We start from the raw sequence: 16,254 nt of genomic DNA, 5'->3' as shown, positions 1-16,254 counted from the left end.
GTCATACATGGTTTGTAGGGGCGGTGGTGGCCTAGTTAGGGGCGGTGGTGGCCTAGCGGTTAAGGAAGCGGCACCGTAATCAGAAGGATGCCAGTTTGAATCCCGATCCGCCAAGAATGCAGAGGACAAATTTCACTGTGTGCACTGTGTGCTGTGCTGCTGTGTATCACATGTGACAATCACGTCACATGTGACTTCACTTTATACACCTGGCCAGTAGGTGGTGTCGTGTGTACATGAAGCTTCGAGAAATTAACCCTTTCTCAAACTGTTTGGCTCAAGTTGTGCAATGCCTCATGACGCTTCATCTCACATCACTACTTTCCTGGGTAAGTCCTCATGTGTGCCAGTTTTGTTGTAGCGCTTGACAGTTTTTGCGACTCCAAAATTGTGTGGGCACAATTAAAGTTTTCCAGATTGACTGACCTTCATTTCTCAAAGTATTGATGGCCATTAATTTTTCTTTAGTTAGCTGATTGGTTCTTGCCATAATATGAATTTTAACAGTTGTCCAATAGAGCTGTCGGCTGTGTAGTAGCCTGACCTCTGCACAACACAACTGATGGTCCTAAACCCATTGATAAAGCAAGAAATTCCACTAATTAACCCTGATAATGCACACCTTTTGACTACCTCTTGAAGCTCATCAAGAGAATGCCAAGAGTGTGCAAAGCAGTAATCAGAGCAAAGGATGGCTATTTTGAAGAAACTAGAATTTTGTTAAGTACATAACTCCACATGTGTTCATTCATAGTTTTGATGCCTTCAGTGAAAATCTACCAATGTCATGAAAATAAAGAAAACACATGAGAAGGTGTGTCCAAAGTTTTGGCCTGTACTGTGTGTATTTTAGGCATCTACACAGATGAATTCACTTTATCTTGTACTAAAAGAAAAATGGTAGACCTTTGCTTACTGCAGGCCAAATGTTGCATTGCATCATGTTGGAAGAATGTTGTTGGCCCCTCTTTTGACCTTTAGTTAAATAATATAACATTAAGTCTGCTTCTAGAGAAACTGACCTACATTGTGAAAAAGAAGTCTTCAGAATTCTACAATATTTGGAGAATGTTTTTGGAACTATTAAAGGATGGGGAGATTGAGAGGCAGATGAGTGATTGAGGTATTTATTTAGTTGGTGTTTGTTGCTGTTAGCTTCTGTTTAATTTAGTTGTTTGCATGTATGCATGTTTATATCTAGAAAAGCTAAATAAATATATATATTAAAAAAACTAATCTGAATATCCAAATCTTACATAGCAAAATAGTTGATTTCATAATCCAAATAAACGTTTCCAGATTAAACTGATTTAACAACTCGGCCCTGGTGTACCCAGCCACATGATGGTAGTAGCCTAGTGGGTAATACATTTGCCTATGAACCAGAAGACCCAGGTTCAAATCCCACTTACTGCCATTGTGTCACGGAGCAAGACACTTAACCCTAAGTTGCTCCAGGGGGACTGTCCCTGTAACTACTGATTGTAAGACGCTCTGGATAAAGGCATCTGATAAATGCCTCAAATGTAAATGTAAATGTAAACAACCATCTCTGCAGCAATCCACCAATCCACATGATGCATGGAAATAAGTAAACTGATTTGTACAAATAACAATATGCCCACAAAATAGACAAGGGAACAGTAATTCTACATTGAATACTTAATTTCATTACCTAGCAGGAATGCAAAAGGATGTTTTGCACAAGAAACAAAACGGAAAGAACGTTTAATAAGCGGATTTGGCAACACAATCGGGTTGCCATTTCATGGAAAAATCACATCCACCCACATTTACATCCGGGGACGTATTTGCGTCACACGCTGACATCTCCGGCAGTCTGTGGACGGTGGCGGTGAGAGAGTAGAACCGCAACTCCCAGCTCGCAGGGCGGGGGGTGTTCACCGCGTAACCGCATTAAAAACTTCCGAACCCCGTCCAGAAGTCTACAACATTGCCAGGGCAATGCTCTTGTGTGTTTGGAGCCCAATGGGATATTTTATCTGGAGGGCAACATTGAGAAGTGACAGGGTTTCTTCTGTTTGGTATAGTCGTCAGCTTGCTTAGCCGGCTAGCTGAGTTAGCCCTGACCATTCAGACTGGCCCTCACGTTTCATCTTTCATCAAACTGGGCCAGCTGCGAACGTAACGCTTTTGCGTCTTTCGCCCATGTTCGTTGGACTGAGAAAAGGTAATGTTCCTGTCTTATAATAATGTGGGAAATACTTTTAGTTTTAATCCTACCCAGACTGGTGGTTAGCCTTTTCGGTGTTGGTCGTCGGGCTCTGGCAATTTTGGAAATGTCTGGAATTTTAAAAGTATTCATTTTCACTCAGAGTTCAGAGACGACCTATTACCCAATGCGTGTCTAATGCAGTAGAGTAAACTAAAGGTAAAAAAATATATAATAAAACGTTTGATTTTGAAATGCGGAAGGAAATGTAATTGTGTGGAAAAGACGCAGATCGTGGTTAGAATTTCCCCAACTTGTAGCAAAAACTTGACTCCCGTAAAACTTTAAAGTATAAAGTAGATGCCTGGGTGTTTGTTAATCGTTACGCACTTGTCGTGTGAAATATTAATATAAAAAAGGCTATATGAGCTTGGCGGTAGTTGTGGGCGAGGTAAGGGTAAAGTGAAGACTCAACTATATTTAGCTCACGCCAAGACAGCCTTTGTAGGCATGCTTTTATTTCTACATGATATTCTGCAAAACAGACACACTGGGAATGTTTTTCTTTGTGTTTTCATTTTTGTGGATTTATTGTTCCAGATTAGGAATGTAGAAATCTTATGACATAAATGACATCAGAACAAAGTAAGGCCAGGTTTCTCTTCACCTACACCACATTTTATGTAAGTCATACTTTTTCCTCCTCGCTGCAGTTATCACAATTTGATTTAGCACCAGAATATGCTTATTATTTACATGTCTGCTCATAGTCAAATGTCAATAAAACATGCTGATATCTCATTCTAAATAAGTGTTGCTGTACAAGTGATATCATTACATCAGATTTGTGGTAATTTTGCTGTGTACAGGAGTTGAACATTCCTCTCTTGTCAGGGTGTGTGAGGCTCTTGTTGATCTATAGGCATTAATCAGCAGTCAGTTAATGTGCTTATCTTCAACCCACACTGAACCCAAATCTTTGAGTGACTGAGGCAGTTTAATTTCTTTGGAGTGTCAGGGCATGATATGTGGCTGTTACCTGTTTATTCAGCCACTTTGGGTTTGCCCAAAATAAGACTTGATATCAAAAAAATGTTTGCCAATAGTGACTTTGGATTTGGAGTGGCGGTCAAATATCCATACCCTGACCCAACTTATGTGATCAACTTCTCTATCTGTTTGCTATGTTTGGTGTAATTTTAAGCAGCATCTCCAGAAAGGCTTGAAGTTTTATATCTCACTGAGGTTTATAGCATTTTTTTCAGTTGAATCTACATTTTAAAACCTCACTAAAGAGTTTAATGATGTGCTTTTTTTAATAGAAAAAAATGTTTATATTCCCCAGACAATTCTGCTCTGTTACTAATCGCTGAGCTGCTACAGCAATCAATAAAACCATGGGCACGCCAGGGTCTGGAAGAAAACGCGCTCCAATCAAGGACCGCTTTTCTGCTGAAGATGAGGCCTTGAGTAGCATCGCTCGGGAGGTAAGAGACCACAAGGTTTGCCTGAGTCACGGTGCTTTTCCAAAGTGCCATATGTTTTTCATTAAGCAGTGATGTGGGTAGTTGTTTTCAGGCTGATCTGATGTAAGTTTGTTATGCATATAGATGAGACATTTGTTTGTCACATTAGTAAATAAGTGATCAGACTGAGTACGGAGAGGAATGGTATCCTGGCTGGAACAGATTACTATGTAAATGTACCTAACAAAGATCACATGAAATAGGGTGGTATATTACTCCCTGTTTGGTGGCTGCTGAATCTGTCCGCATTTGCAGAACTGATTGAGCAGCTGGCTCAGATCAGGTAATAAAGGTTAGGGATTGGATAGTCAACGTAAACCTAACTACAGTAACAAATCGGGTCACGAGACATGTTCATTAGTGATTTAAAAAGCAAAATATATGAATGAGAAAGTACTTATTGCTAGTTACCTGTATCCTAGAGAAGAGGAACTTTCTCTGAGTGTCCAGAGAGCTGCAACGCGAAATGATCGTCTTTCCGTGAGTTTAGGAAAACGTGCATTCTTTTTGCACTGAGCCCTGCGGCACATGCCACGTTTGGTCTGAAAGTGGCACTCACCTGATGCCATGGACATCTGAACCAGGCGTTTTTCTGGCGTGTGTGGTATCAGGTGTGTGTGGACTGAACATAGACTGTTTTTCTGCTCATTGGAGAAAATCAAACTGTCCACACATGTGTATGAGACCTTACATCTTAAAGTGAAAGTGAAGTGATTGTCATCATGAAACACTGCAGCACAGCACATGGTGCACACACTGAAATGCGTCCTCTGCTTTTAACACATCACTCTTGGTGTGCAGTGGGCAGCCATGAAAGGCACCCGGGGAGCAGTGTGTGGGAATGGTGCTTTGCTCAGTGGCACCTTGACTGATGGGGAATCGAGGCCGCGTCCTTAAAAGCTAGGCCACCACTGCAAAAGCAAAGCGCATCTGGTGGGACTCTTGTATTTGAAAACATCATGTGACCATGTACAAAATGTATGGATCGCATCCTAATGCATCAATATTGAGGCATAGATAATTGCCTCTTTTGTTCACCACCAAAACAAACATGCAGATTATCAGCACTTTAATGAAAGCATTCTGATACTTGCTCATACTGAGATCACACCCAGTAAGTAGTCTGCATGTGCCACTTAAATGTTGGCCACTTAATTGGGCCTGTGTGTTTTGGTCTGGGGACCATTCCTGTGTAAAGGTTTTTAAAAATGTTCAGGGTGTGTGCGACATAGGGGAAATTTAACACAGGTCCACAGCTCTTGTTATGCTGATATTCAGGTTCCACTAGTCTGCACTTGTCCTTGATGAAAAAGAAGGCGGTGGCCAGTCAACTCTGATTTGTCCCCAATGTTGCAAAAAGCAGGGACTTCTCTCTGCATCCTCTCCCAGCCCTGCTTGCCAGTGTGTCTGTCATTATGAGACATATAACATAGTTGATCTCTTAGCTAATTTGCATTAAAGTGAAATGACTGTCTCTGCATCGGGTCATTAGAGCAAAGGATGGCTGCGCTTGTAATTCAGTGTTGTGATCATGCAGGTTTTGTTTGGGCTGGGATTCTCTTCAGCCCATAACAACGTGTCTCAACAGGTTCCTAGCAGCAAGGCACTGAAATGTAGAAACATACCTGCAAATTAAGCACCAAAGTACAGACACACAACCTTACTCTTTCTGTTGCCTCCTTCAATTCTGATCTAAAGTGCCCATTCTTTTACCTTTTAATATGCTACAGGTATAACACAACACTGGTTTTACTGACTGTGGACCATGCAAGCCTATGTTAGTGTCGTGTTATGTATAGAAACTACAACAGAGTGAATAAAAGGATTGTATTCGTAGTTGGGGGTCCCAGTGAACCAGAATTGATCACTTCATTGATGCCCAGCCCTGCATGTACATTACAGGCCAAAAGTTTAGACATAGACAGTTTAGACAAGTTTATTTTCATGACCATTTACATTGGTAGATTCTCACTGAAGGCATCAAAACTATGAATGAACACCTGTGGAGTTATGTACTTAACAAAAAAGTGGAGTCCTGGCCTCCACAGTCACTGTAACTGAACCCAATTGAGATTTTGGGTGAGCTGGACTGCAGAGTGAAGGCAAAGGGGCCAACAAGCGCTAAACACCTCTGGGAACTCCTTCAAGACTGTTGGAAAGCCATTTCAGGTGACGACCTCTTGAAGCTCATCGAGAGAATGCCAAGAGTATGCAAAGCAGTAATCAGAGCAAAGGGCGGCTATTTTGAAGAAACTAGAATATAAAACATGCTTTCAATTATTTCACCTTTTTTTGTTAAGTACATAACACCACGTGTTCATTCATTGTTTTGATGCCTTCGGTGAGAATCTACCAATGTAAATGGTCATGAAAATAAAGAAAACACATTGAATGAGAAGGTGTGTCCAAACTTTTGGCCTTTACTGTATATTAAAACAGTTCACATCAGTACTGCAGGATGTTTAAGTTGCCATGGTGGCATTTTACATTTTGTCAAGTTGAGATAAGAGCTGGTCTGAATAATCTGTGCTCCTGAGTTCTTTTATTGTCTCTAAAGTTTGGTGGAGATTAGACAACAAAGGAGCACTGCAGTCCATACTTCAGCCTCTGATTCACTTCTGATTGGCAAGTCCAACTCTGGCCTGTTCCCTCTATCAGTAATTCTCTTGAAGCCCTGCTTCTGTATTCATCTAATGCACTATTTCAGTTTTTCAAAATGGAGTAAATGGTTAGGATTTAGGTATTTTTCAGGTGAAATACCTCACCTTTTTTGTGAATATTTCATCGGTTTTGGTATCAATTATACCAAACAGGTACAATAATGACTCATTTTTTTTCCACAATTGTATTACAGATGCAGCAATTACTATATATGTATTACTGTAAAAGCTTCTTCATTGGTGATGCTGTATTAAGCATTATAGTTTATAGTATAGCCGTGTATGTGTGCTTTCATCTGGTGGTGGTGTGAGAGCTGCTCTTGCCCTGTTGTTGTGGGGGTCTGCTAGAGTCTATAGATAGGACCTAACACGTTGAGACACAGGCAGGACCCTGCTGGGCTGCCCCTTCCCTGGTCTGCCTGTCTATTAGAGGAACAGGTGCACAGAGCAGTAGCCAGGTCCCACACATACACAACCCCCCAAAAAACTTCTGTGTGCACACAAACACGGGGCAGGGCATCTCTAAAACTGATGAGCTAGAAGACACAGAATGGCCAGTTTTTGAATATGTGATCATTGCTGTGACCAAGCTGTAGGTTGAGGCCCTGACCAGGGCAGGACTGTGTTCTGTAGTGAAGTTCCAGTTTCTCTACTACAGCACAGTGGTGAAATGCCCGCCTGCCCACACTCTGCACGACCAAAACAAAGATAAATAGTAAATATAGGGAGTGCAGAATTATTAGGCAAGTTGTATTTTTGAGGAATAATTTTATTATTGAACAACCATGTTCTCAATGAACACAAAAACTAATTAATATCAAAGCTGAATGTTTTTGGAAGTAGTTTTTAGTTTGTTTTTATTTTTAGCTATTTTAGGGGGATATCTGTGTGTGCAGGTGAATATTACGGTGCATAATTATTAGGCAACTTAACAAATATATACCCTTTTCAATTATTTATTTTTACCAGTGAAACCAATATAACATCTCCACATTCACAAATATACATTGACATTCAAAAACAAAACAAAAACATATCAGCGACCAATATAGCCACCTTTCTTTGCAAGGACACTCAAAAGCCTGCCATCCATGGATTCTGTCAGTGTTTTGATCTGTTCACCATCAACATTGCGTGCAGCAGCAACCACAGCCTCCCAGACACTTCAGAGAGGTTTTCCCTCCTTGTAAATCTCACATTTGATGATGGACCACAGGTTCTCAATGGGGTTCAGATCAGGTGAACAAGGAGGCCATGTCATTAGTTTTTCTTCTTTATACCCTTTCTTGCCAGCCACGCTGTGGAGTACTTGGACGCGTGTGATTGAGCATTGTCCTGCATGAAAATCATGTTTTTCTTGAAGGATGCAGACTTCTTCCTGTACCACTGCTTGAAGAAGGTGTCTTCCAGAAACTGGCAGTAGGACTGGGAGTTGAGCTTGACTCCATCCTCAACCTGAAAAGGCCCCACAAGCTCATCTTTGATTATACCAGCCCAAACCAGTACTCCACCTCCACCTTGCTGGCGTCTGAGTCGGACTGGAGCTCTCTGCCCTTTACCAATCCAGCCACGGGCCTATCCATCTGGCCCATCAAGACTCTCATTTAATCAGTCCATAAAACCTTAGAAAAATCAGTCTTGAGATATTTCTTGGCCCAGTCTTGATGTTTCAGTTTTGTGTCTTGTTCAGTGGTGGTCGTTCAGCCTTTCTTACCTCTGCCATATCTCTGAGTATTGCACACCTTGTGCTTTTGGGCACTCCAGTGATGTTGCAGCTCTGAAATATGGCCAAACTGGTGGGAAGTGGCATCTTGGCAGCTGCACGCTTGACTTTTCTCAGTTCATGGGCAGTTATTTTGCGCCTTGGTTTTTCCACACGCTTCTTGCGACCCTGTTGACTATTTTGAATGAAACGCTTGATTGTTCGATGATTACGCTTCAGAAGCTTTGCAATTTTAAGAGTGCTGCACCCCCTACAAGATATCTCACTATTTTTTACTTTTCTGAGCCAGTCAAGTCCTTCTTTTGACCCATTTTGCCAAAGGAAAGGAAGTTGCATAATAATTATGTACACCTGATATAGGGTGTTGATATCAGACCACAACCCTTCTCATTACAGAGATGCACATCACCTAATATGCTTAATTGCTAGTAGGCTTTCGAGCCTATACAGCTTGGAGTAAGACAACATGCACGAAGAGGATGATGTGGACAAAATACTCATTTGCCTAATAATTCTGCACTCCCTGTAGACACATGTGGCAATTAACAGGGTCCACAGTTTGGTGCACCACCCCAATGCTGGCAAGTTAGAAGCCATTCAAGAAATATAAAAAAAATTAATACATTTTAAGGTCAAAGTGCTTGTTTTTCAATGCACGGTGCATACAACCAAAATGTGTCGTCTTCATCACCAATTTGTGAGCAGTGGGCAGCCATAATAGACATCCAGGGAGCAGGGTCGAGCACCTTGCTCAAGGGCACCTCAGTGGCACCGTGGCAGTTAGGGATTTTCTTCTCATGCAAGTAACATAGTTAGTTAGAGTTAGAACAGTTAATGACACATTTAAATTTGCAGTGCAGGATTTAGCAAGCATAAGAAATGCTCATTGTACATGAGTTATGGGTGAAAACACATTGAATTGTTTGAATGTGTGCCATCACTGTACCAAGTGGAGCTAAGTGTTAATGCATATTGGTCAAGGTTAACTGATTTACATAATATAGCATTTTTGTTAATGATGTTTTTTGGCTATGTTAATGATATTTTGGTCTGTGCTTGACCCAGTTTTTAGCGGATTGGCCTTATCGTTGAAGAGGTAAAGGCAATAATGTCAAGTTTGTTCTAGTGGCCAATTCTGACTGTGCTCGGAGTTTTGGCTTTATTCAACATCATACACATTTTACCTAGTTTGGTGACCTCCAGGTTCATGAGTTGTTGCTGTTTATTTAAAAAAATGCTAATTCTGCAACATTCATTTGCCTATGGAAGCCTTTTCGATAATTATGGACAAGTGTCTTCAAATGACACCAATTACGTGAAAAAACAGATGTGATTTTGTGTTTTATGCAAATTCAACATAGGAAATTAGTGCACATGGTCTTGTTAGGCAGAAAAATAACAATAGGACATTCAATAGATTTTCCTACAGCTTTGCTGCTTGAATCTATTAATAATAAGAATACAAATCTGCTCAAATACAAAAGGTTTCTTCACTGCTTTGCCATTGAAAAAAAACTTAATGTCTATCTGCATTTGGTACAATCCTGATATAGATTTACATTTACGGCATTTGGCAGATGCCCTTATCCAGAGCAACTTACAACGTGCTTTCAAGTTACCATCAAACTATATAATGCACATCACCTAATATGCTTAATTGCTAGTAGGCTTTCGAGCCTATACAGTGCACATATTATATAACTAGAGATTAGAGGACTTCAGGTTCCACATTTGTTAAATACTAAAAGGGAAATGTACTGTTTGTTAGCATTTTACATTTTAGTTTAGGTACAGTGTTAATGTAATAAACTAAATGTACTTCCAGATGAGCTGGAATGGGACCGATTTTATGAACAGTAGTGTATGAGGGTACACAGAATACCCACCTATCGACTTTTTTTTTTTTTTTTTTTTTTGACATCTTTCACCAAACAAAAAAGAAACCACAGTATAAATCAGGCGTCGGGAATCCTTTTGGCTGAAAGAGCAATGAACGGCACTTATTTTAAAATGTTATCCTGTGAGAGCAATACAATATGTTTAAAACTAAAAATGTGTAAATTGTTCATTTTATAGAGGACCAACACTTTTAAAGTAAAATAAGTCATAATGTTGTTATGCTGTTGCTAACCAATGATTAAAGGGCTGCAACTATCGAATATTTTTGGAATAGAGTATTCTGTCCATTTTGAATAACTTTGGATCGGATAACTCATACTTTTGCGTTTTTAAATAACTATGTCAGTCTGTGCGATTACATGAACGCAAAAAGCTGCGATTTTAAATGATTAGTACATGGATTGGATCGGCAACATATCCGATCCATTCTCTCATTCTCTCAAAGTTTGTGAGCTGACTTGCGAGTCTCACTTCAGTTGGATGTGACGTGTTTGGTCACATGACTTTTGATTCGTAGACATATGGTTAGACGCCGCATTAAGCGCTGAATCGTACGTCAACGTCGCCACCATATTACGATAGGCTCTGCTGTGGATAAAAATGCCTCACTCTTGTGCTGCTTGGGGCTGTACAAACCGCTGTATGCTCCAAACCAGATCCCGGGGGATTACATTTCATAGGTAAGGCTGGACAATTGTTTTGAATATATTTGGCCATTATAAAATCTTAACCGTAGCTAAGCTAGCAAAGCTATGCATCCCTTTGTTCAAGTCAGCCTCCAAACAACGTTTTGGTTAAACGTAAGAACTATAATACGGGATTGTATAATGGCCAAATATAATCAAAACAGTTGTTTAGCCTTACCAGGGTTTGTCGTTCGACAGTAATGTAAACAAGTTTTTGTGATTTTATTTAATTTTGTACAATATTGTATTTTGAAAGCACTGGGCATTTCAGGTTGTTATAAGTAGTTTGTATGTTTCACTTTGAAATTAAACATTTCACTTTTAGTATGTGATTTTTCATTGATATACAAGCAAGTGTCCTTTATCATATCGCAATCACATATTGCAATATTGATCTCAATAATCGCAATATGTCTTTTTCCCCAAATCATGCAGCCCTAGATCAAAGCTTAAAACCTTTGGGTTACTGGCTCTGTACATGGAAAAAAAAAACTATGAAACATATGTTAGCCTATTTGTCCTTAGTTTTATTTTAATTAAAAAAAAAGTAAAAAGGGGTGTAGTCCCTGCTATAGCCCACCTGAGAATAAAGAGAAAAAAAAAGTATAAAAGTACAAAACAATTCAAGTTTTACTAATAATCCAACTTAAACAATACAGGGAGGGAGAGATGAGGGAGAGATGATTTACATGAGTAAGATCTTGGTGAATTTGCTCTCTTGCTACTTATCATGCCTCGTCACTATCGACTCATAACAAATAACAAAAGAAGCGCTAATGTTCATATCAGTTAGAAATACGATACCTTGTACAAGCTCCGAGTCCACTTGGAGAAGTGCAGTTTACGTGAGGATGCTTTCGGTTAAGATGCTGTAGCATTGACTAAGTATTTTTATGGTAGGGCCAGGTCCGTTTTACAGTGTATACACTGCACTACGTTGTCCACCTTACGCAGCGTAAAATGGTCCCACACTTTAGACATTTTATGCCTTTTACACAATGAAACTGGTGCTAGCAAGCTCCGCACTCCATAGCTCCCCAGGAGTGATATGTCGAGGCAAAGAATTTTCCTTGAACATTTTTTGTAATCAAATAATTCGAGTAACTTGAATAATCATTTCAGGCCTAATAAAGTTAGTGCGACTTCTGGTGCTGCATGGTTTTGCTGATTGCTTTTTAGTCTGGTTGATGATACGTGGTGAGGTTAAGCTTCATGCCAACTTCCATCCGTTAAACGTTATCGTAGGAAGGTCTTAATGTTCTTTAGATGTGAGAGACTGCTCTCATGCATACATAGAGCCAAACATTGTCCATACATGCTGTAGTGTGTGGTATTTGACTGGAAGCACATTCCAAGTTTTGACAATCAGCTGGTCCGTGGGTTGAAGTTTTTTTTATTTCTCACTTGTGATTGCTTTCCAACTCTGCTTGCTGTAGTGCAAGTCTTTCCAAATCTTCATTTAATGACTTGAACTCATTCACCCACATGTCTGAAGCCTTCAGGTCAGCAGCTTGTTGCTCAAAATCTGTGACTGAGTCACTGGGGATGTAACTCAGGTCGGCACTGTCTACGGCACACTCGTGTGGATGGGTGATTAGTCTACTCACAAAATTCTCCAAAGCACGCTTTGAATGACTGCAGGAGATTAGATGTGAAACCTGCTAGCTGCTGAAGATCAAGATGTTGAGCAGGATCACTTGCTGTGTACGCATCTTTAAACTCTTTTCAAAGTGTAGTAAATTACCTGTTTCTATGTTAGAGATGAAGAGTTGTAGCTTGTTTTCAAATGCAAACAAAGGGTCAACAAAACAACAAAAAAAAACAAAAAAAAGGGTATCTTGTCTTTATCCGAAAGGCAAATTTCTCTGTTCATTCCTGCTGAAAAGTACAATACTGATCGTTTTTTCATTTAGCCAACTTCTTCGATAAAAAGGGTTTATGCAATTAGCTAACTGAATACTTGATTAAGACTAAGAGGAAAGTTTATTTACTGTTCACACAATGACATGTTTACGTTAAGTATTTTCCAATAATAATTTGGTGTTCCGGAGGCCCGGTGTGATTGGCTCCAGCCACCCGCAATCATGAACATGAGTCATTACATATGCAAAGTATAAAGTATATCAGAAGATTAATAATAATAATATTGCACCCTGTTTTATGGTGAGAGGAAGTGCGGACTGTTTTTACACAAGGTTTTTAGGAGACAGGACTAGCTTGCTGCTTCTCCCATTTATATTCTTTAACAAAAAATATTACACATTGCATGCTTAATGACTACATTGCGGTTTGAATATGTGACACATGCTGGTTAAATCAGTTCTGTGTTTCTACAGGAAGAAACCTTTTTTTTTTTTTTTTTTTTTTTTTGCAGTATGTCGTCCGGCTCTTCTATAGCTGCTGCAGCAGAATAGTGGAATTGTCTTTAAAAATGGACTATCCTGTCTCTCATTGGAGAAGGGTGTGGTTGGGGGCACACTTCTTAAATTAGTCTCTAACTAAGACACACCAGTCAGACACACCTCCCTCCATGTCATCACAACGTCATCCCACTTCTTACATCTCGGCTTTTGATTATTTTGTGAACATTGTGATTGGTTGACAAAAATAGTTTGTAGTGTACACTAGATGGCTGACTGTTCCTCTGTCCCCAGACTGATAGGGACACATGATGCTGATTTGATTAGGTCCTGATTGCAATGCACCTATAGCAAATTATATCAATCCAAGCATTTTGGCTTGTTGCAGTGTGTTTTTTGTGCCTTTCAAATTACCTAATATATTCAAATTTGAACAGTTCATGAGGTTTTGTAGTTCTAAATTAATTTCTAGTTAACATTAATGTTTTATGAAGGGAAGTACTTCTGAGGTCCTGTAACTCATCCGGACATTTATTTTGGTCTTGATCTACCATGCTACATCATGCATGCTCCATTAACAAGACTGCTAAGGAGTATCCTTAGGGCCTCATTTCTTTTAAGGAAGTGAAAAGATCCATGTTGTTGTATTGTTAACATTTTGTGATCACCATGTGTTGTTGTCAGAGCGCCTGTTGGTCTCCACCGAATTCTTTTTGAGGATCTGAGAGGAGCTCTAATCCTTGAGGTGGTGCTAGTGATGCCGTACTACACACAGTGTGCTGTACAGGTGTGTGCCCCACAGTTACGTCACTGTAGACCAGTTACTTACAGCCGGTTACATAACCTACCTGTATGCTTTGGGCTGGTGTACACCCGACACTGTACACCCACATTGTACATTACACTGGGAGTCCTTAGCAGCTGCTCTTTCTGGCCAAGCCTGACCTCTCTGATCTCTCTGGCTGGTCTTGTCCTTCTTGTTTGGAGTGGGAGCTTGTCAGCTGTTCAGTTGTCAGTTTAAAGGCATTAATCAAGCAGCAGCCTGAGAGCTGAAACCAGAAGACCCAGATAAGGGTATGGACTTTTGGCTATGTTTTGAACTTTCCCGTGCCCCCTAGTGGTGGAAGGGAAGTAGGCATTTCATCAATTGTCATTGAACATGTGTTTAAGAATGGTCTACAATGTTTGTGTCTTTGTGGTCTTCATTGAGTTCATGCTTATGATCAACCTGGGCCTGCTAACTGTTCTTTCCTTGTCTTCCTCAGGCTGAGGCCAGACTTGCTGCTAAAAGGGCTGCCCGGGCGGAGGCACGTGACATTCGCATGAGAGAGCTTGAGCGGCAGCAGAAAGAGGTAGGATACATCCCAGAAACCTTACCTTCCTTTTCACTGAGGATGTGTTTACGCAGTTGCACTTGTCAAAGTGCACTGAGTGATTGAAGGCCGGGAGTGGAACTATATAGAAGACTCAGAGCCATTTTTGTGTGACACCCAGGTGTAATGAATGTTCTTAGCTGATGCCAAATTATTATCATATTGTCATAAAGACGCTTTTTGGCAGTGGAGCACAACACAAAAATATCCCACAAAATACGGTCATATGGCAATATTTAAAAAATATGGGCATGGTATCTCTTTGTAGTTTTTGTATTTTCTGACTTATTTCGAGCTGTTTATAATTTTTTGCAGGCATGCACTCTTTCCCTTCTCCATGAATGGTTTGCATTGTTTATGTGTTTTACAAGTATTTGTGGAATGGAAGCAACAGTTTTGACCCACGTTGTGGTTACAGATAATTGTCTATCAGAAAAGGTGTATTACAGAAAAATATCAATAAAAGTCTTCATTATTTTCCTGGATCAAAAGACTAGACAGTCGATATATATAGTTGATAGCACTCATTCAATCCACCTTTGTGATTTCACAAGAAGCCAATGAAAACGAAAACAGTGCTCTGCTAAGCTCTGCTAATTATGGCTCATGGTGCGCAGCAACTATACAGGTCCAGCAAACAAATCCAGCAGGACAAGGTCCTTTTCATTTCTCCAGAACACAAGTATTCATATACTGTGCAGCTACACTTTTAAAAAGAGAACAGCCAGTGCAATTCCAAAAGAAAAACCCTTCTTTCTGTCTCGGGACACACGTCAACTTGTCCCGCCCTCGTATCAATTACACAGTGTCATTAGTACTTAAAGCAATAGGCTTACACTGGAAGAAGCATCATCCCTTAGAGCTTGTTTAATGCAAGACTTTACAGGCCCAGACCCAAGCAAGCACTGGTGTTTCCATAAAAAAAAAAATAAACAGCTCTATATCAGCAATACAACAACAAACCATATATTCCACTTTCGCTAGTGCTATGCCTAAAACACTAAGAGGCACCCTTGTTACCAGCTCCCTGGCCATAAACACTTAAATTTTTTACTTCACGCATTTTTGCATCTCTCTCGCAATAACATAGTGAGCATGGCCCCCGAGAATTGCAAATAAAATTAACAATTTATCAAAAATGAGCATTTAATAAAACAAATTTTCATGTTTTCTGACTGACATTTACCGAACAAGCTTGAAACAGCCTGACTAAAATGATAAAAACTGAGCCCAACACAAACTAAAATACTTCAGAAGAAAGTGTTCTTGCTTTTTAGATTTTCTAGCAAGCTTGTTGCTGCAGAATTATGTGTAAACATTGAGTCCTCTTGGTAGCCGGGGGAGGGACTGGCTGCTGCATTTCCTGTTAAATCATTGTAGTCTGCTGGTGAATTCTGGGAAACCGCAGATAGGAGTGCTAACTGCTAATTAGTGCTATTTTTTTTTTTTTTTTGACAACCCTAGTGTGTGTGTCAGGGGGAAAAAAAAAAAAAACATTGACAAGCTTTTTTCCATATCCCCCAGTCCTAATCACAGAGCTTCCTATTTAATTGGTTTCTATAAGTTAAATTTATCATGGTTTCCAGTAAATATGAGTGAGAAGTTGCAATGTAGCAGACATAAACGTTTATTAACAGCATATCATAATTGGTGTAACTAAGGTTTTTGTTACCTAAGATAGCAATTGCTTCTCTAATTAGCTAAAATATTACCGTAATCTTCATATTGAAGAATTCTTCAGCAGCACCTGCAAGATAAATATTTAGATGCTATCATTTAAATGTCCACCGCACAAACTCCACATACCCATCTTCACCTGAGATCTTTGACATGTTTAGTTTTGAGATGTAAGTG

The 16,254-nt window shown here is 39.8% G+C and overlaps 1 protein-coding gene across 16 annotated transcripts in view; it reads left to right on the top strand.

Annotated features, from left to right (window-relative positions):
- Nucleotides 1-1,831: 1,831 nt before the first annotated feature.
- lrrfip2 (leucine rich repeat (in FLII) interacting protein 2) overlaps nt 1,832-16,254 on the top strand; it is a 29,741-nt gene continuing 15,318 nt past the window's right edge. For 12 of the 16 annotated variants that reach the window (XM_028970770.1, XM_028970754.1, XM_028970765.1 and 9 more), the window contains exons 1-3: nt 1,832-2,191; nt 3,519-3,660; nt 14,293-14,379. In XM_028970770.1, the coding sequence (XP_028826603.1) occupies nt 3,571-3,660; nt 14,293-14,379 (177 nt within the window). In that variant the 5' untranslated portion in view covers nt 1,832-2,191; nt 3,519-3,570. Of the gene's footprint in view, nt 2,192-3,518; nt 3,661-14,292; nt 14,380-16,254 lie in introns of those variants that run through there. The other 4 variants (XM_028970769.1, XM_028970767.1, XM_028970768.1 and 1 more) reach the window with 1 other exon arrangement.

Source organism: Denticeps clupeoides, chromosome 2, assembly GCF_900700375.1.
Source record: "Denticeps clupeoides chromosome 2, fDenClu1.1, whole genome shotgun sequence".
NCBI classification, from domain to species: Eukaryota; Metazoa; Chordata; class Actinopteri; order Clupeiformes; family Denticipitidae; genus Denticeps; species Denticeps clupeoides.
The sequence above is the reverse complement of the archived record's forward strand: the minus strand, read 5'-3'. Positions and strand labels throughout refer to the sequence as shown.